General features: G+C 42.1%; 1 protein-coding gene across 1 annotated transcript; it reads left to right on the top strand.

Annotated features, from left to right (window-relative positions):
* The first annotated feature begins 39 nt into the window (after window positions 1-39).
* On the top strand, window positions 40-19,363 carry LOC141441193 (uncharacterized). The gene is given in 16 exon segments (XM_074105869.1): window positions 40-442; window positions 520-1,605; window positions 2,542-2,716; window positions 2,894-3,513; window positions 4,219-4,276; window positions 4,278-4,388; window positions 5,525-5,663; window positions 6,269-6,377; window positions 7,142-7,233; window positions 8,314-8,439; window positions 14,304-14,424; window positions 14,494-14,595; window positions 14,667-14,768; window positions 14,838-14,939; window positions 15,009-15,110; window positions 15,984-19,363. Coding segments are annotated over 15 exon segments (3,120 nt in total). The 5' UTR covers window positions 40-442; window positions 520-637; the 3' UTR covers window positions 16,177-19,363.
* The last annotated feature ends 1,852 nt before the right edge of the window (window positions 19,364-21,215 follow it).

Raw genomic sequence — 21,215 nt, 5'->3', positions numbered from 1 at the left:
ATTGACAGTGACAGTTGACAGTGCACGAACAAGCGGATATCATCACTCGTCTCTCTCTTACGCCCGCGAACAGCAAATTGGATTATTGATTTGTTTACAAGGAGTGAACCAAGAGATTTTTCAAGTACTCTATAATTATAGGTATGTCCTACGACCTTGCTGAAGCGATTAAAAGATAATATCCCGACTTAATTACAACCTTACGTGTTGAAGCCTTATCAGCTGTCCGTACCATCTGTGCACCGCGCCAAACTAACTTTTGAGGGCTTTAAAAGCTTAATTAGCTCTGCCTGGGTCGAGTTGTTTTATCGATTGCATGCCCCACTTGTGCCCCGATACGCTGGTGAATTTTGGGAACTAGTACGAGCCTCGATAAGGATCTAAAAATGCGTCGTGATCCGTCGCCGATTGTCACACGGTCGGAAGGGAATTTGGGTCAGCCGTAAGTAATTTTAAAGTGCGATTTCGTGACAGTTTTGTGAACAATATTGTGAATTATTATTTGTTTGTTTATTAAAGGTCTGATAACATCGGCGCGGCAATGGAGGCCTTGGAGCTTATGAATTGAAGTGCGTTTGGAAGATATAACAATAGTCATGTATGGGATCTTGGTAGTTGGAGTTGTGGGCATTAAGGAATGGATAGCGGCAGGCTGGAGGCAGTCCCGCCGGGGACTGTGCACCTGGACACTGTGAGGGCCCTGCACCAGACTGTGGTGTCTCTGCGGACGGCTCTAGAAATATCCAAGAATGAATTGAAGGAGCTGAAAGAGAAATACCAACAGCACTCCAATTGTATAGAATATGCTGATGTTATAGAAAAGTTAACTTTAGAAAATCATATCCTAAGGCGTAAAATAATAGACTCTGGTCCAGAGGACATTAATGAACCGAGAGTGAAACTCCAAGTGACTTACAGTCCGCAGTCTCAAAATGTAGACGATTACAGTGGAAGTGAAATAGTGATTAAAACTGCTACAAGTGACATTATTGATACTACAGATACTATTGACCCTGATCCTGAATATAAGGGTGATATTGACATTTGTTCATCAGAGCGTCTTCAGACTGAAGAAAATTTTGAAACACCTGAAGTTAACTCAAATTCTGAACATTCTGATGAAGCAAACATCCCAGTTGAAGATCCTGTAAGCCAAATAACAAGTTACGATAAACAAGAATCCAAAGACAATCAATCAAGTTTCCAAACTAAATTGGAACTCCTTTCAAAATTTGATGTCCGAATCAAAGTTCGTACATTGAAAGAAGGCGCAGTTCTATCAAGCACTACATCAGAGAGTGGTTCTACTGTTGACGATAAAAAGGATAGAAACACTGGAAAGGAATCAGCGGATTCAAATGCTAGTTTCCATTTTCAGGAACGTAGGGAGCATTTTGAGGATACAGAGATAATTCAAGCTAGCAGGTTGAACACCGTTTCTGAGACTGTAAAGATGGCTGTTCCAGAGGGGGATGCTAAGAAGACGGACAAGTTTGACGTGCAGGTGCGAATTACCTCTGAAGAGAACTTGGTGGTGAAAGAACATGCAGAGAGGAGTCGGAGGAAAGACACACTAAATTTGGATGTGGACGACTTGAGTTTACGGTTTGTCTTTTTTATTAAATTTTTTATTTGTCTTTCAATTACATAGATATCTGGCTGCTTTCAAGCCTTGTACCATTTTTTGATCTAGTTTTTCAATTTTGAAGTTAAAAATGTCAACCAAATTACAGCTACTTTTTTTATTCAATTATTGAAGTTAAATACTATAATGGACATTAACCACTGATTATTTTTTTGCGATTATATTCCCGAAGATTTCGTTTATCGCTTTCCCGCGGGAATTATGTATGTATTTTCCCGTGATGAAACTATTCTTCCTACTACCTACACTATGTTGTTCCCAGCATCTCAAACTATTTCCATACCACATTTTATCTAAATCGGTTCAGCGTTTTGAGCGTGAAAAGGTAAATAATAGACCGACCGACAGACTGTCACTTTCGCATTTATAATGTTAGTAAAGAGTAAGGATTATGTTGCTGACTGTACTTTGTCACTCTTGCCCTCATATTTAAAGTCTTAACTATATACAGATGTTCATAGCTACCTACAGTGACCGCGCTCATTTTATCGCGTTTATTTATTTATTTTTGAGTTCGTAAATGGATCAGATAATTATTATTTAAAGTCAGCGATAACACCGCCTACTGATAATAAATTAGGTATAATAATAATCAATATTATTTTATTATTATTATTGTTAGCCTATTGTGTCCCAATGCTGAGCAAAGGCCTCCCCTCGATACTTTCACTGCTTTCTGTAGGTATACTAATGATAATAGTAAATGAAGAATATTGGTAAGGTATACCAATGATGCAGAATGTTTTAAGCTACACAATAGTATTAATAACTCAAAAGTGTTTTTTCTGAGATAGCGCCTTTTGGCTTAGGAGGGCTGAATAATAGTATTAATTGGCATTAATCAACTCAACTAGCTGGCTAAATGCTTTTCTACATAACTTACGCTAATCTTCCAGGTCGTTATCAGAAGGTGACAACTCTGTATTCAGCGAAGGGGTGACTACCCCCATCGATCCCCGCACCGCCGACGAGAGAGACACAGAGAATGCCAGCGGCAACGAGTCGGAGGAGGTCGACGATATAGAACTCATATTTACAACGGACGAGTCTAAAGATATGAGCAATTTGCAGGTAAAGAATGATTTCGAGTATTTTTTTTAATGTAAAATTGAGAACGAATTATGGACCTAATGAAGTTACGTGCATCCCTTTCTAATTAGACCAGGGGAAGAAGACGAACTGAGCGACAAGCAATCAATCTCGTGCGTCGAATACTACCTAGTTTTCTGTGAACTCTTAACTTTACAGGAGGACCTGGTCTCAATCCGTGAAACTGACCAATGGGGGCCACCCTCTGCATCCACGACTCACTCCACGCCAGTGCTCATCAAGTTCCACACCCTAGACCCGGACTTCCAGCCGGGAGAGACCACGGACAACGCCGAAAACGAAAACCAGGAGAACAGCACTCTACAAGGGGTCCTAGCTGACTCCAGTCTGAAGAACAAACGAGTGTCTCTACCCAACGATAAAGAGATACGGCATGTTGCGTTCAACAGTAAAGGAAGCTTGGATTTGCCAGGCAGAGGGATACTAAAAAGTTGCGACAATCGTTCGGACAACACACTGTATAAACGAAGTGCCAACACAAGTACTAGGAGGCTAGACAGCGTAGACAGTTTAACATGCGAGTATAACCGAGGCTTGAGCTTTGATAACACGAAGTCTTCTAGCTTCGAGCTTGGCTCCAGTATGGATATACTCCATAGAGACGAGAGCCTTGATAGCTTCCAAAAGACGTGTCATTTGGGGCACAGGTTTTCGGTGTTTGCTGAGAGGGATATATCGAAGTGTGGGACTTCGGAGGATGACCTGTACAGTAACATTAATGTGAGAAGGAATACGTGTCCGAATCCGTTTCAGTATAGGTGAGTTTTCAGTTAGTCTTTTATCGTTTTCATAATTTGGCTGTTTCATTTGTCTTTCTTAACGACCCACGGAAAAGGCAGTTTTTAATGGAATATGTTAAGTTTACTTTCAATCCAGTGGTTTTAATTCTAAAGGTATTTTAGATTTCCCAATAGGATAAGTCACAGGGTTTCTCAAAGTGGGGTACGCGAACCCCTAGGGGTTCGCTATTCGACGGTAGGGGGTTCGCGACAAGGTTTACGTGATGGTGGCTGCAAGACTGGCAAGATGATTAATATTGGTTTTTGGAGTCTTTTTGTATTTTTTATTTCAACTCCTTTGTTACTTATTTGTTTGTTATTTGTTGTTGTTTGTTTCAGTTTGTATTTTCGTTGGCAAGACGATTCTTATCTATATTCGTTACCTTTTATTGAAGGGCAGGGTATTTTATTGGTAGGGGTTCGCTGTCGTCTAGAAACTTTAACAGGGGTACGTGGAGCCATAAGTTTGAGAAACCCTGGGATAAGATGTAGCTCTTACAGGAGCTTCTTTCACCTGTTTGTATGTCTGTGCGTGGTGCGTTTGTTTGTTGACACTGCTTTCTCAGGAATATGAAATAATCAAGCGAAAAATTACATTTCATGAAATAACCTCAACATTATAACCTACAATATCAAGGAAAATGATGCCATAATGAGCGTGTAACCGATGTATTGCGTCCGCAGGCCGGCAGCGCACCGGCTGTCCCGCGGGCCGCTGAAGGCGCCGGCGTGGGGCGCGGGGGGCGCGCGCCCGCGTGCTGCGCGAGGCGGGCCCGCGCCGCGACGGCGCCGCGCAGACCGACGTGTGCGCGCTGCCGCCGCGCTGGAGCTCCGACCAGTACCTCGCCCGCAAGGTACCCTGTCCGTAGCCCCCAAACTGACACGCACGCGCCTACATGCTCTGCATGCCCTAACTTTACATGTTAATATAAGACCCTAAAACACCCCAAATAGTAGATTGTACAACAAGAGCATGAAACGAGCCATTTTACCTAATACGTTTATACAGCCACGTCACGGATAGACACGTCGAGGGGAAAATGGATGTAATGCTCGAGTTTTACACTCTGCTTTTCAGCCTTTTCACTTCGATTGCGAGGAAATGAAATAGCAACAGTGGAAACAATTGTTCATATCACTAACTATGTAGGTTAGGTAACTTTTATTTTTCATGTATTACTATATTATATTATTATTAAATAGCTGGAAAACTGCGGGTCACCTGATGGTAAGTGATCACCGCCGCCCATGGACACACAGCATTATTAGGACTGCGGGTGCGTTGCCGGCCTAAAGGAGAGAGGGAGGGGGGGGGGAAGGGGGAGGGGAGTTGGGCCTCCGGATCTCCCACTCACCGGACGAAACACAGTAGCAAAACTACTATTTCACGCCAGTATTCTGTGAGAGTGTTGTACTAACCCGGTCCTGTGGTACTAGCATGAGAAGTAAAAAATATTTTTTACTTCTCATGCTCGTAAAGTTGGTGTTTATGCTGGATCTAGGCGACATAAAATGACTTTTATGCACTAGTTCATAAAATAAAATCTTCGTCTAAAACCAAGGTAAATAGGTGTCAACAGCCACAAACAAAGAAGTTTCTTTATATTTTTTTAATACATTTTTTATTAATTATATAAAACTAAAAAACAATCAAATCAATCAAAATAAATCACTAAAACTAAAAAAATATAATTATATAGTAATGCATGAAAAATAAAATTGACGTAGTGAGTAAACAATTGTTTTCACTGTTGCTATTTCATTTCCTTGCCATCGAAGTGAAAAGCAGAGTGACTCGAGCATTAAATCCATTTTCTCTTTGACATGTCTATCCACCCTCGCCGTACCGGCTCGGGTGGCTATATGAACGTCTTGGGTAAAATGGCTCGTTTTATGCTCTAGTTGTACAATCTACTATTATTATCACACTACCTTTCGGATATGGTATCGAAATTTTGAATAATTACCTACTAAGAAATCTTGTGTTTAGATGAGCATGCCGGCAAAGTCAGCGATGCCGACGCTGCCGACGCGCGCGGCGCCGGGCCGGCGGGCGGCCGCGCCCGCACCGCGCCCGCCCGCGCCCGCGCCCGGCGAAGACGCGCGCCGCGTGCTGCTCAGCGATATCGGTCAGTTACCACACTTTCCACCAACCATCATCATCATCACTGTTCAATATATGAACATTAAATAAAAAAGCAATTCTTTAAAAAACGTTATATAATTAATAACTTTAAATATAGTTAATTTCATTAACCTTTTGAACGCCACAGTCATGCAGTTTTGAAAAACACACGACAAAAACAATGGCTGAAAATCGTGCCATGGGCGCTACGATATGTCGACGTATGGCGCCTGCTGTCGTATGTTGCCGACTAAATGTAAAAAACGCCGTTAAAAATGTAAATATAGACAAAAAAAGAAGAAACACATGACTACATTTATGAATCTAGATAAACCCAGTTGTATGTGCCTTTCATTTCTGTACTTCTCTCTTCGGCCTTCCTCTAGGCCATAAAAATGTTTAGAGTTCGTAAATGGATCAGATAATTATTATTTAAAGTCAGCGATAACACCGCCTACTGATAATAAATTATCTAAATTCAAGTTATTTGAAAAAGTAACAAAACAAAAGTACCTACCTCAGTAATGCGAATAAAATCGAACCTTGCATTTTAACACCTCATGATCAGAGACATGTATTTATTGGCAGTTCCTCTTGTGTCGGTGACAGGTTTCACGTCGATGGTTCCCGAGCTGTCGCGCTCGGCCGACCCGGTGTGGGCGCTGGGTCTGCGCGCGGGCAGCACCGAGCGGCACATAGCGCCCGCGGAACCCTCCAAGTACTAACACTACTAATACCATAGATAAATTAATTCACTTTTATTGATATTTTATATACAACATAGTAGTGATGCAACGGAAGTCTCTTAGCGGAACCAGAAACGGAAACAGATGTCAAAAGTAAATTTTAGCAGAAACGGAAACGGATGCAGAAACGGATGTGTAAATACTGTATAAACCCTATTTTTTTACAAATATATTTTTTATTAAATATCAAATACACACCAAACCTAGACTAGAAATACACAACAGAAAAGATGCAATTTTTTTTTACTATTCAAAATTAAGTAATGATAAGTGATGTTTTATGAAAAGTTATTTGGACGCTGAGTGAGAGTTGAGAGTCCCAATTGTCACTCAACCGTCGTAAACTCCCGATTATATTTGCGTTAAAAGTTGCGGAAACAGAAGCGGAAACGGATGTTAAAAAGCGCGCGGAACTTCTGCAGTTGCGGAAACAGAAACAGATGTCTGCTGTGTGATACAACATACAACATAGGCAATAAATAAACGAATATCGAATGTCAGACAGTATACATAAATTGGGTAGTTTCCTTAGTAAAAAAAATATCTACGTATACTATCTGTTGCCCGCGATTCCGTCTGCGTATAATTCGTTTTTCGCTATCGCGCGGGAACTATACAATTTTCCGAAATAAAAACTACCCTATGTCCTTTCCCCGTTAGTACCTTGTCAGTTAGGGTACCTACCCTAATCATTGCCAAATTTGTTTCCAATACTACTTACATAATTTTTTTTTAGTGTTTCCAGATTTCTGTCGCGGTCACCGTGTGTCAGTATCGACCGTAGCTACGATCGATTCCCGCAGAATGTGTACACGCCCTCTAGTGGAGGTAAATACAACAACTATTTTATCTTAAGAGGCAAAAATAGGTATGATTGGTTTTTTGGAGTCTTTTTTTGTATTTTTTATTTCAACTCCAAATTTGTTACTTTTACGGGTATCCCGTGAAACCATATCGAAAATAAAAACTGAAACATGGACATGGATGCACAGAAAAGAAATAAGCAACCTGAGATATTTATGCATAGGAAAAAATCGTTTCTAGATTCCTGTCCAGCAGTGGTGTAGGGGTTATAGCACGCAGCACGGAATGCTGAGGACCTGGGTTCGATTCCCAGTGCTGTTCTCTTTTTCTGGTTTTTCTGTGCATCCATGTCCATGTCTCAGTTTGTATTTTCGCAAAATAGGTATGTTATTTATTAGTTTCAACGTTAGCATTTGTTTAATTACCTACTATGATTTAATTGTTGACATTAAAATTAGTCTTTTGCTGATGGTATTTGAATGGAGCAATATGAGAAAAAGGAGGGGCGGGAAATTTAACGAAAGATTGATCTATTTTACAACGTGCGTTGTGTAAGTTTTTTTTAACTTTTTGAGCTATTTTTAAATTTCTCACAATGTTTGAAAAAAAAGAATAATATATATTCATTCACCTCGGCCGGAACAGTGATTGCCGGACTTGGTAGCGTAGCGCGGCCTTTTATTTCCTCGTACGGCAATCGCCTACTTCCTGGCTTTTGCAAAAGGCTGGGTTTCCACCAGAGCTGAGCGAGGATGCCCTGCGAGGAACATGTTTTTGTAAAATGGAGCGTTTAAACATATTCTTCGTTACACATCGTCGCGCATCTGAACTGAAAGTCAAAGTCAAAATATCTTTATTAAATATATTTAGGCTATAACAAACACTTCTGAATGTCAAAAAAAAAACTACCACCGAAACGTTTCCACCAGAGATGTGCGAGGAATGTTTTCTTCGTGCACCAATACAATCGCTTCATTTACCTATCCTCGCACAGCACCTCTCTAGTGGACACAGCTGAGCGGAGCGAGGATCCGGATCCTGATCCTGGCAACGCATCCTCGCACTTCTCTGGCGGAAACTCAGCCATAATGTACTATTTTGTAGCGGAGTGCCGTCTGTGGCGCGGCTCTCTGCCAGACGTGCGGCGGGACGACACTGAAGAGCTGTTGGAGGAAGCTGAGGCGTATCTTCGACGCTCCATCGATAACCTCCGCGACGTGCCCAGCCACGGTCAGTGCAGTTACAGTGCTCTGTCACTTTAGGTCGATCAACTTTTTCTTGTATCTACGTGTCGTTGCTGGGTTACGTCCCCTGGACAACTCTTTTTTTTTTTAATTAAAATGTATTTATTTATCAACTCACAAAGGACCACATTAGATACATTTTCACAAAAGTTTGTTTACGCAAGTTTCAAACATGAAGAATCCTTTGCGAGAGACTGGAGTCTGAACTAGGTGGGTACCTGTATTACAGATCACCAGGCTCTCACCCAAGGACGCATAAAATGACAATTACATATTTACAGGCAAAAATATATCAAAATACTTGAAGTGCAATCAACCATTTTAACATACAATACAGGTATATAAAAAAAAACCATCTTTAAAACCATGATATATGTTTTCTGTGGTTAAAATTCATCGAGGGTAAATTTTTGTCGTAGTTACAATTACAAGCCCATTATTTTATGGACCATCTTCTAAGCACGTTAGTAGCATTGTATTACATACCCTCGATACCCTCGAAACGTTACGAGAAGTACGCGCCTAAATATTTTTTGTCATAATAAAAATAAAACAAAAGTGTTTTCGTCTCTGTTCCTTTAAGTGATTCACAATAACTTTCTAATTAACAACATTCATTGTGCGCGAAGTTTTTAGTGCAGTGTTGTAAAAGAAAAACCACTGTTAATTTTTATTGACCTAGTTACACACTTTAAACTACCCACAACAAAAAAAAAAAAAAAAAAAAAAAAAACAGCTATGTCCACCAAGTGCGCGGCTTGTGCTAAGTTTACCGGGCGTAGTGGAACCGTCGTGTGCCCAAAATGCAGCGGCCACTACCACTGCACTTGCGTGGGGGTTCCTGCCGGCGCGGTGGTCCCCCGGGAGTGGAGCTGCCCGACGTGCAAGCGGGCCCGGCCGCGCGACAGCCACGCCGACACACGCCGAGACGCCGCTGCGCGTTCCGCCAGCGCTTCGCCCGCTGAATCGGTGCCTCCCGCCGCTGCTAAGGTCTCGTCGGATGCTGGGACGGTGGACTCGCCGGTGTCACTTGGTGATGAGATTCATCTGTTTCGACGGGAGCTCCAGGCCCTGAGACACGAGCTTAGGGAGTTCCGCCAGGAGTTCCAGGATGTCAGGGCCTGCATGGCAGACATCAATGCGAAGGTGGATGCTCTGGAGGGTCGCGTCGATGCTGTGGAAAAAGCGGTCGTCGACAGCGCAGCGTCAGTAGCCACCAAGGCGATGGAGGAGGCCATCGCGACCCTCCAAACGGAGCTGAACGAGCGGGACCAGGAGCTGCTGGTGAACGACGTGCAGCTATCCGGCGTGCCGGAGGAGTCAGGCGAGAGCGCGGTCGGGCTGGTCGTGCGGGTTGCTGCCAAGCTGGGCGTGGAGCTGGACGCGCGGGACGTGGTGTTCGCGCACCGCACGGGCCGCGAGCGCGCGGCGGGCCGGCCGCGCCCGCTGGTGGTGCGCCTGGCGCGGCGCGCCGTCCGCGACGAGCTGCTGCGGCAGGCGCGCGTGCGCCGCGGCGCCACCACGGAGGGCCTGGGCCTGGACGCGGCGCCGCAGCGGTTCTACGCCAACGAGCGGCTGACGCCCGCCAACCGCCAGCTGTTCCAGCGCGCTCGAGACGCGGCGCGCACCGCCACCTGGCGCTATGTATGGACCCGCGATGGCAAGATTTTTGCTCGCCAGAGGGATGGACAGCCGTGTCACCGCGTGCGTCGCCCATTCGACCTGGATATTTTTAGGTCCGAGAGTGGCAATCGCAGCGACGCTTAGTTGTTTTTATTATATTTTCTGTATTTGTGCTCGGAAACACTGTAATAGTGAAGTCACTGTAGTAGTATTTCTGTTTTATTCAATTTTCTTTTCTATTTGTATTTTAAATAAGTTTTGCTTTCGTGTCATGGCTTTTCTACGTGAAAGTTTTTGTTTCTTTGGTGGCATTGCGGATGTGAATTTTGCACTCATCCACGCACTGTTAGGTAGTTCACTCTGGAACGATATAATTAATATTCTATTTACTTGTATTCACATTACACATACACTTCTCACTCAAGCAACCAATTGTGCTTACGTTACATTTTTTATATTTATCTCAAGTTTCACTTTACTTACATGTATACAGCTGCCCGCTTGTTGTTTTTGTTCCGTAGTTTATTATTATTGTCATGTTCCATTTTAAAAACTTTAAAGTTGGGTTGTATAATGCTGGATCCCTCAGTACGGGGCACGACGAGTTGACTGAAACTATAACTGACACTGACGCAGACGTGGTCTGTATCAATGAGACTTGGCTTCGCTCCGGGCAGGAGGGTCGTGCACCCACCGTGCGCGGTTATCGTTTGCGACACGTGCCGCGGCCACCTGACGTCCGCGCTAGAGGAGGCGGGGTGGGGTTTTATTTACGTCGAGGCATGAACGCGCGTACACTGCCGCATCCTCCGGCCGCGATGGTCGAGCAAATGTGGCTTAAGCTTACAATTAATAGTAAGCAATTAATAGTAGGCACCGCGTATAGACCTCCGTGGCTCAGTGTTGACACTTTTTTTGACGCCATTACTGACTCAGTTACATCGTTTACCAACTATGACCGCTTGATTTTACTTGGGGACTTTAACATAAATTATTCCGATCAAAATGACAGTAAATGTAAACAGTTGATGCAGTTTCTGACTACACTTAACTTGACGCAGTACGTAAATGAACCGACACACTTTACTAGCCATAGTGAAACGACCATAGACCTTGTATGTACTGACGCTCGCGTTGAGAATGTGGAGGTGAGGCATGTTCCGGAACTCGGTGCTCATGCCTTCGTCACAACCGAGTTATGCATTAAAAAGCGAAAACAGACACCAACCATGATCACTTATAGACCCTTAAAAGACATAAACTTTGTTGAATTCTACCGTGACCTTGACGCAATGGACTGGAGCCAGATTTATCGCCTTGAAAACGTTAACGAAATGGTGAGACGCTTTAATGACCTTCTACTGGAACTTTTTGACAAACATGCACCGGAGAAAACGCTTGTGATGAAGGAGGCACCAAAACCATGGCTCACCAGTAATGTGAGGCTTATGATGAGTTTACGAAACGAAGCTCACTCAAGGTTTAAGCGAACCAAGTTGGACTCACATAAACAGTACTACCTGGATTTGAAGCACCTCGTCATTGCAGCAATACACAACGAGAAGCGTGCCTTCTTCGAACAACATATCAATAACACAACTGACAGTAAGACTCTCTGGAAAAATTTGAAACGCGCAGTTCTTCCAGAGCCACAAATGCAAAACGACCTGCCTACACATTTTAATGACCCTGACGTAATAAATCGCCATTTTCTTAACGTACCAGGGCAGTCAGAAGTGGCTATTTCAGACTTGACTTTCTACGAATTTCACAGACATGGAGACTCGACTTTTAAACTTACAACAACGACGTCGACGACGGTCGCTAAAATTATTGCTATGATAAAATCTACAGCAAAGGGACTGGACTCGCTTTCTATTGACATGCTTCATTTGACATTCTCAAAGACTTCTGACATTCTGACATACATTATTAACAAAAGTATTACAACTAATACTTTTCCAGAAGATTGGAAAAACGCTCGAGTGACCCCAATTCCTAAGAAACCGAATCCCGCTGACCTATCCGATCTCCGTCCTGTCAGTATCCTCCCTTGTACATCGAAGATAATGGAAAGGGTAATTTGTGATCAGCTGTCGGAATACCTAGAGAAAAACAGCATCTTGCCTAAACTACAGTCGGGTTTTCGCAAGGGTCGATCGACTGCTACTGCGTTACTCGACGTAGTCGATAACATCTTACAGGCGAGGGATGCTGGTAAAAGTACCATTTTGGTTCTTTTGGATTTTTCTAGGGCTTTTGATTGCATCAATTTGCCCTTGCTATTATCTAAGATGTCATATTATGGTTTTGAGGCTACGGCGATTAAGTGGTTTGACAGTTACTTGTCCGGCCGAGCACAAGCGGTTGAGCTGCGGGGAATGCATGGTGGTGCTTTGCGGTCCTCCCTTAGCTCGTTGAGCAGAGGAGTGCCGCAAGGCTCGATCTTGGGTCCACTGCTCTTTATACTTTATAGCGCCGATATCGTTTCTAGTATAGAGAGCAGTAAATACCATCTTTACGCCGATGACTTGCAGCTTTATGCATCTAGTATGCCTTCAGATGCAGTCACCAACGTGGAGAACATTAATGCAGACCTTGATCGCGTTTTCTCTTGGTCGAGGAGGAGCTGTCTGGCTCTTAATCCCCGAAAATCCAAGTACCTTATTTTTGGATCTAAGCATCAGATTCGTAATACTTTGAAAAATCTGGCTACCAGGGATGTTGCTATTATGGGCGAATCAATAGAAAGGGTAGATGTAGCAAGAAATCTTGGGCTAACTATGGATGGTGAGTTACGCTTCGAGAGCCATATAACTCAATCAGTTAGCAGCTGCTTCTATCGCCTCCGGATTCTTTACAATATTCGTGACTACCTCAGTGTGGATTTGCGTGTCCAACTGTGTGAGTCACTCGTATTGTCTAGATTGAACTATTGCGATGTCGTTTATGATGGTTGTATACTTGGTAGTTCTAGGAGATTGATTCAACGAGTTCAAAACGCATGTGCTCGTTTTTGTTTCAAAGTCCCTCCTCGGTCCCATGTCACTCCGTACTTGAATGCTGCTGATCTGTTAAAAATGCACGCTCGCAGGCGCTTGCACCTTGCGACCCTTTTGTTCGGTTTAGTGCGGCACAAGACACCTTCGTACCTTTTTGAAAAAATCACATGGTCAAAAAGTGTGCGCAGATTTAAGGCTATTGTGCCTCCGCACAGGACGGCGGCGTTTCGAGGTAGTTTCAGATTCGCGGCGTCTAAGTGCTGGAATGACATACCTCCTCCTATACTCGGAGTGACTAGCAGGTACACCTTTGGGCGAAAGCTTAAAGGCTATTTGTTGGCATTTCAAAAGCTATAATTCCATTAATTCCTCTCCCTTCCAGCACTATTACACAAAACTTCTTTTTGTTTCGGTTGTTAATTTCATGTTTCCTTTTAGCTCGCGTACCTAACGGTGTTGTATATTTGGCAAGTGAGTGTATAATAGTTATAATAATTATGTTTATGTACTAATGTTAATGTCTTTCAAAGCCATAAAATAATAATATGTTTCATTGTTTACAAATTTTCTATTTATGTAGTCTTATGTATAGTAATAAAACTGTGTAGTATATCTTTGTAGCGGTCCGAGGGTCACCAACGGTGCTGGCTGAAAATCAGCGCTGGGGTGTTTATTATTAACGCTTCAGCATTATGCTGAGCCAGTGTCCGATTCACAACCGCAATGACACATACTTTCCTACGTGTTGTCTATTTGTACTTAATACTATTGTTGTGTCTTGTGTTGTGAATAAATGTATTTTCTTTCTTTCTTTCTTTCTTACATATAACAGTTTTTTTGAAGAAACTCTGTCACTGTTGTCTCTTGGAAAACGGGACAGAATAACAAACAAGAAAAAGTTGACTATGATTTTTAATCGGTGATCAAAAGTTGAAAGATATTAATCAAAGTGCAAGTCCAGAAGGCAGTTTTTACGTTACAAGGATGTTCTAAAACGTCATTTAAAATCTTGTAATATACCGTGTGATGGTTGGGAAGAGCTTACGCATTGCCGATCTGACTAGCGCAGTGCCGTAAAATAGTCAACTGAGCGCTTCGAAATAGCTCATTTTGAAGATTGTGACACTAAGCGAAAAATACCAACTTCGTTCGTGGAAGGGCTCACCGTCGACGCGACGGATACGTCTTGGCGGAAATCATGAACTCTGTATATTTTTGTGTTTAGAGGAGCGCGCGGCGCAACAGGCGGGACGTCCGTACATTCCGAGCGAGCCGCGGCAGCTGCGCCTCGGACACGTCGTCAAGGTGATCGCGCCGCACGGACGCATCGCCGTCGGCCGCGTGCGGTGAGTTGACTACCCCTGGCTCACAGTGTCACACCTAGGTCAGCCACAAGACTATACTAATGTGTCTAGAGGAGCGCCTCCGTGCATCCCGAGCGAGTCGCGGCAGCTGCGCCTCGGACACGTCGTCAAGGTGATCGCGCCGCACGGACGCATCGCCGTCGGCCGCGTGCGGTGAGTTGACTACCCTACTGGCTCACAGTGTCACACCTAGGTCAGCCACAAGACTATACTAATGTGTCTAGAGGAGCGCGTCCGTGCATTCCGAGCGAGTCGCGGCAGCTGCGCCCCGGACACGTCGTCAAGGTGATCGCGCCGCACGGACGCATCGCCGTCGGCCGCGTGCGGTGAGTTGACTACCCCTGGCTCACAGTGTCACACCTAGGTCAGCCACAAGACTATACTAATGTGTCTAGAGGAGCGCCTCCGTGCATCCCGAGCGAGTCGCGGCAGCTGCGCCTCGGACACGTCGTCAAGGTGATCGCGCCGCACGGACGCATCGCCGTCGGCCGCGTGCGGTGAGTTGACTACCCCTGGCTCACAGTGTCACACCTAGGTCAGCCACAAGACTATACTAATGTGTCTAGAGGAGCGCCTCCGTGCATCCCGAGCGAGTCGCGGCAGCTGCGCCTCGGACACGTCGTCAAGGTGATCGCGCCGCACGGACGCATCGCCGTCGGCCGCGTGCGGTGAGTTGACTACCCCTGGCTCACAGTGTCACACCTAGGTCAGCCACAAGACTATACTAATGTGTCTAGAGGAGCGCCTCCGTGCATCCCGAGCGAGTCGCGGCAGCTGCGCCTCGGACACGTCGTCAACGGTACCGAATTTAGGTACAGATTTCTGTAAATCTCGATTATCCTCATGGAATGTGTCCGTCAGATTTTAACTCTATAACTCTAGTAGTTTAGGGTTTGTTTTTATTACTATTATTTAATATTTGTTCTGTGTAACTAACTCTTAGTAAGATTATAGGTATATCACTGTAACTAACCCGCTATGGAATATGTCTGAAATGAGTTATTATTATTACTTTATCTGCAGTCAGTAGTGTTACTTTTTTTTAAAGGCATTTATTGTTATTTATGTATCAATAAAAAATTAGAGCATTGCAGTAGGTAAATAACCAAATTTGCATACAAAAAACATACCTATTTTTATTTTTTATTGATTATTATCCGTTAATTATTACGATTAATTGATAATTATGCTATGCTTGAATAATTAATTATGTATTATTTATTACTTAATTATCATGATTGATTATTTCATTATGTATTGTTAATAGGGATGTTGACGCCATTAAAAAATAATTCGAAGGCACGACTCCAGTAAAAAACGCTTTATTTTAGCCCTGAAAACCAGATTAATATTCGATTTACTGTAAAATTAGATTTTTTGTTGCTTTAAAACAAATAAATAGTTAGTTGATAGAGTTGGCGAACAAATAGCGACTTATGATGACACTCTATGGGAGAATTGTGTTTTGACAGCTCATAAAAAGTACGTCAGTTGATTGGTGGTGTCAACATCCCTATTAATGATTGTGATTGATCAACCAGGTACGTGGGCATAGCGGGCGGGTCGGCGGCGTCCAGCGCGGTGATGGTGGGCGCGGAGTTCCCCCGCGCGCAGTACCCCGGGCTGCCGCGCAACGACGGCACGCACCGCGCCCGCCGGTACTTCCTGGCGCCGCCCGACCACACCGCGCTCTTCCTGCCCTTCACTAAAGTCGTCATGGCCTGGGCCAACTAGGTACGGCTTAAAACATGATTGTTATGGGCAGTGTTCAATTTCGTGATTTGAGTAGACAGCAGAGGAGTGGGGGGGGGGCGGTGTTGCGGCGCAAACTAACGCTAGCTACCCTGAAATTGACAGTGCACGTCTATGGCAGTGGTGTGATATAAACGCCGGACGTTACTTCCGGTCCTTCACCAAGGACATTGGCTTGAAATTATCGCATTTTTAGATTTTAACCGTCGATATTTGGGAGGAAGGGGATTCGAAAGAGCTGTACACGGGTCCTTGTAGGAGCGTAAAAGCCTCGGGTGCGGTGTGATGTGCCGTGTGAAGATAAAAGAAGCTGACAGCGGTCAATGCGTTTGTTATGAGCGGTTTTAATGGCCTACTTAGGTATGAGGGAATATTTGGAGGGGTGAGTCCCCTTTCGAAAGAGTTATAAAACGACTCTTGTACTTTATGATGCCCAATGGGGCCAGCTCAGCAGGCTATGTTCAATGCCCGTGGTGAAAAAAAAAATCGTCGATGACTAAAATCGATAAATTACCTACGTCAATATGATTCGATAAACGTGTAGATCGCCCAGCGTGTTTGAATTGTACGCGAAAGTCCATGAGTCGGGTTTACTAAGTGACAATTGAAATTGTATTAAAAGCATTTTATTTTAGTGTAAATGAAAATATGATTGCTAAGTCATCCGTGCTTTTAAGGGGGATCTTTAACATAAGAAATTGTCCTAAAGAAAAGTATTAAAGTGAGTATTAGATTGAAATTAATGTTAAATATACGATAATCAATTGAAGACATTTTCTCTAATTTTTAAAATATGGTATAATTATAATCCGGCTCAAACCATAATTGGTGATTCAACTTATAGTGTGATCAAGTAAACGTAGCGTAGTGAAGCAAAACAACATACGTCTTATTATTACACGTGTGAAATTCAGACCCAAATGATATACAACTTAATGTTAGTTTTAGACTTTGATGTTTACAATTACGACCTACATGTTGTTTTACGTGTTTGTACGGCTTCGGACATTATTCCGTACTTCAGTATTATGTATGGCATAGACATTAGTTGGATGTTCAGATGTATATGTTGTTTTGTTGTATTGTCCTACCATCTCCCATTTAACTATATGTGGCCATAGCATATGTTATTATATTAATGTGAACCGTTCCAGACTCGATTTATCAAGCAAGTTTTCAAAGACTTCATTTTTCAAAAAAGTTCAAATTTTAACATACTCGTATTAGTACGTAGATGATATATGTTAGGCCTATTATACCTAATCAAGTGTCGGAAAGAAAATATTATAAGGTACTTTACACCCTGTTCCTAAATATAGATTGTTTAAAATTGATTGTAAATGTGTGTTCAACGTAACGATTGTAGGCTAGTTATATGCATAGTACGTGTGTATAAATATATGCCTGAGTGGCAAGCTTTCCATTATATCTCTTGCCTTTATATTTCTTCAATATACAGGTGATAGAGATTTTTGAAGGAAATATTTATGATTACAAAGTCTACGGATCTCTGGTATCATACGTACTTATCTAATATATTTTGTAAACATAATGTATATGTTTGTATAAATATTGCTCACAATTTTCTAAATTACTTATGGTGCTCTACTTTTAGCCTAATTACTTTTATATTTGCTTCATTCATAAAAGCAATATTTTCTGAGCTCTTTACTGAGTAGGCATGTTTTTATTTCGCACACAAAACATATTTGGACCACAATAAACTTTTTAGCAGATATTAATTTTCTTATAATATTGTACACATTTTTTTTACTTATACTTCTACCGCATATCATAATGAAAATATAAATGTATAGTCATGTGTATAAGCAGATATGTATATTGTTTTAAATTAGCGGCCTTTACAAGTGTATTTTATGTATAGTGTATATTAGCAACATATTTACACAAAATGATCTCGAATAACCTTGAACTAGCACCTAGTCTTGTAAAAAGCGTAGAAATTTTATTTTTTAATTTATTTCTTTTTTTAATTAAGCGTGCAGCGTTTTTTGCCATCATGCCAGTATTATTCGAGTTTGTAAGTATACGAAGTATTATGCTTGGCTCAAGCTAGGGTGGTGTGTTACGTGAACATATCTGTCGACAATATGTTACTAGCTAGAGAGTGCAACTGTTATATCTGCAGTTACACATATTTTCTGGAACATGCGCTAAGAATGTCCGTTAAGTGTACAGTCGCAACGCAACAGCGTCGGACCAATAAATTTGATCAAGAGTATTTGAACATGTTCATAGAGTTTTGTGCATTTTCACCGCTCCAATATAATTAATTACTATCTGAAACCCTTAATAAGATGCGTAGTAAAACACAGAAAAGCAAAAGAAAAAAAAAACCCTCTTATGCTACGTACGCATTGCGGCTAACAATGCGGTTGAACGCGCTGTCTCTTTCTCAAGCGATACTTTGAAGAGGGACGGCACGATGAGACTGCGCGGCTAACCGCATAGTGCGTACGTAGCCTTATGCATCTTATTCGGGTAACTGGCGTGTAACTTTCCTCCATTGATCGGCACGGCAGACAATCATAACTTGAACCGTTCGCTTGAAGGCATTATACGTAACCAGGCGTCCAGTTCCTGCGCAGGAACTCGATTTTATGATGGCAAGCCGCACATTTATCATCATGTCAGCCGAAAGACGTCCACTCAGACCGGTCTTGTGCTTTCCGCATCCACCACGATCCCGCGATCTTAACCAGGTCGTCGCTCCATCTTGTTGGAGGCCTGCCGACAACTCGTCTCCCGGTCCGCGGGCGCCATTCGTCGCACATTAGAAGACGGATTTTCAAATGAGCGAAGAAACGAAAAAATTTCGAGGCGCGCGGCCTCTTAGACCGCGATGCCGTAGGCCGCGGCCCACGGCGATTACGCCTAGGGCTGACTCTGCATTGGTCTTTCACGGACATTAAGGGCGTTTATACCTGCTGAGCAGGCAACGTTGCGTTTTTGTTAGTTTTTCTCGATTATTCCATAAAAATCTAATGAAAAATTAAAATGTGGTCTGATAGAACTGTTATTAATAAGTAAGTATATAAGTTAATGTGTCTACTCCAAAAATTATTCGTGATAGACTTTTATATTCTTTAACAAACCGGCCAAGAGCGTATTGGACACGCCCGAAATAGGGTTCCGTAGCCATTACGAAAAAATTCCTTGTAAGTTTGATATACTAACTACCATCCTGATTTTTTTTTTAATTCCTCCAACTCGTTTAGATTTTAGAGGGTACGCTCGATTTTAATAAAAATGTGCACCTTAAAGTTGAATATTTTGCAAACAAATCACTGAATCGAAAAATCGTTTTAGCAACCCCCGACTGGTTTTAAAAGGGTTACACCTTTACTTGCCCGAATTTCATGTGCTATAATATTCAACCGCCATAATATTGTTTCTTAGAAATTCATTTGCACTACACATTGTTTACCATATTAATCAAATGAGAGAATCTTTGTTTCCCATAATATTAATTTCTATAATTTAATTTTTTATAATCATTGTAATCTATAAGTATCACATGCCATATTGTCATTTGCCATCCATGTAAATAGTGATTATCGATACTATATCCCTACTGATAAATCCCATACGTCAAACAAGCCTTTGAATCAGGTAAATTTTACCCACGCATAGGTTAGGTTAGGTTAGAATTGCAACATTTGATTTGTGCGAGCGAGCGAAGCGAGCAAGCTAGACGGTCCAGAGCAGAAGCGACTCGGATAGGTTAGTTTCAGAAGGCTAAGGCGGGACCAAAGCGGAGCGTAGCCTTCGATGTTAGGTTTTTTTTTATAGCAGCTCGGATAATAAAAAAATAGATTAGTAATAGAAAAAAACAATTTTAATCAATAATCGTAATGTAAGTTGTTAATAACACTATTTAGTATCCATCCCAGCCTATATACGTCCCACTGCTGGGCACAGGCCTCCTCTCTGAACAAGAGGGCTACTATTTAGTATGGCGTTTGAATATTCTATTAAATAATATTATTGCACTTAATAACATGGAAAACAATAGGTACGTATTGCATCCGTATCATTATAGCATCTAATTTTCGGGAAAATAAGAATATATCAAATAAATTTTCTTGTAAACGAAATATTCGGGCAAATGAAGTTCGGGCAAATGAAATTATAGCATAAAACTTTCGGGCAAACAATAGATAACTTTTTAAAAGACTTATCACCCCCACTTTACGTCTATGGGAGGTAGTTTACATATATATTCGTGCAAAATTACAGCTTTCTAGCATTGACAGTCCCTGAGCAAAGCCGCGGATGGACAGACATGGCGAAACTATAAGGGTTCCGTTTTTGCCATTTTGGCTACGAACCCCTAAAAACGAACAAATGTTTATTTACGACGGTTTATAAAGAAAATAAAAGTCTATCACGCATAATTATTGGAGTAGACACATTAACTTATATGTATATTAAGAACAGTTCTATCAGACCACATTTTTAATTTTCATTAAATTTTTATGGAATAATCGAGAAAAACTAACAAAATTGCAACGTTGCCAGCTCATATAAACGCTCTTAATATTGAGTGCTGCAATGACTCCTTATATGCCTGCTAGCCAAAAGGTCTAGTTATAACTGTCTACCGAGCGCAGCAATGAATCCGTGGACGTGGTTCGTTTATAGGATCACGCCACTCATGGCGACTGTAGTATTCGTAGAAGCGTGTTAGGAATTGCAATGGAATGTAAAATGGAAACACGATGTGATTGTGTGACAGTGTCTTATTAGAATAGATATAGGATCCTGGATAGAGGTAACGTCAGGCAGTAAAGAGAAACAACCAAGAGATTCCTAATTAAAAAGTCCTTAAAATATTATAATTCCACTGATTATAACTTATTAGTAATTCTATGGAAACCTGACATTTCGCAAAACCTGACAAAAAAGTTCCATACAAAATGTGGTGAGCAATGTAAAGAAAAATAAGTATTGCAGTTGAAATAAGTACTTAACTATTTTTTTTTGCGTATACTGTATTC

Source organism: Choristoneura fumiferana, chromosome 23 (genome assembly GCF_025370935.1).
Source record: "Choristoneura fumiferana chromosome 23, NRCan_CFum_1, whole genome shotgun sequence".
Lineage (NCBI taxonomy): Eukaryota > Metazoa > Arthropoda > Insecta > Lepidoptera > Tortricidae > Choristoneura > Choristoneura fumiferana.
This window is presented reverse-complemented; position numbering and strand designations above follow the sequence as displayed.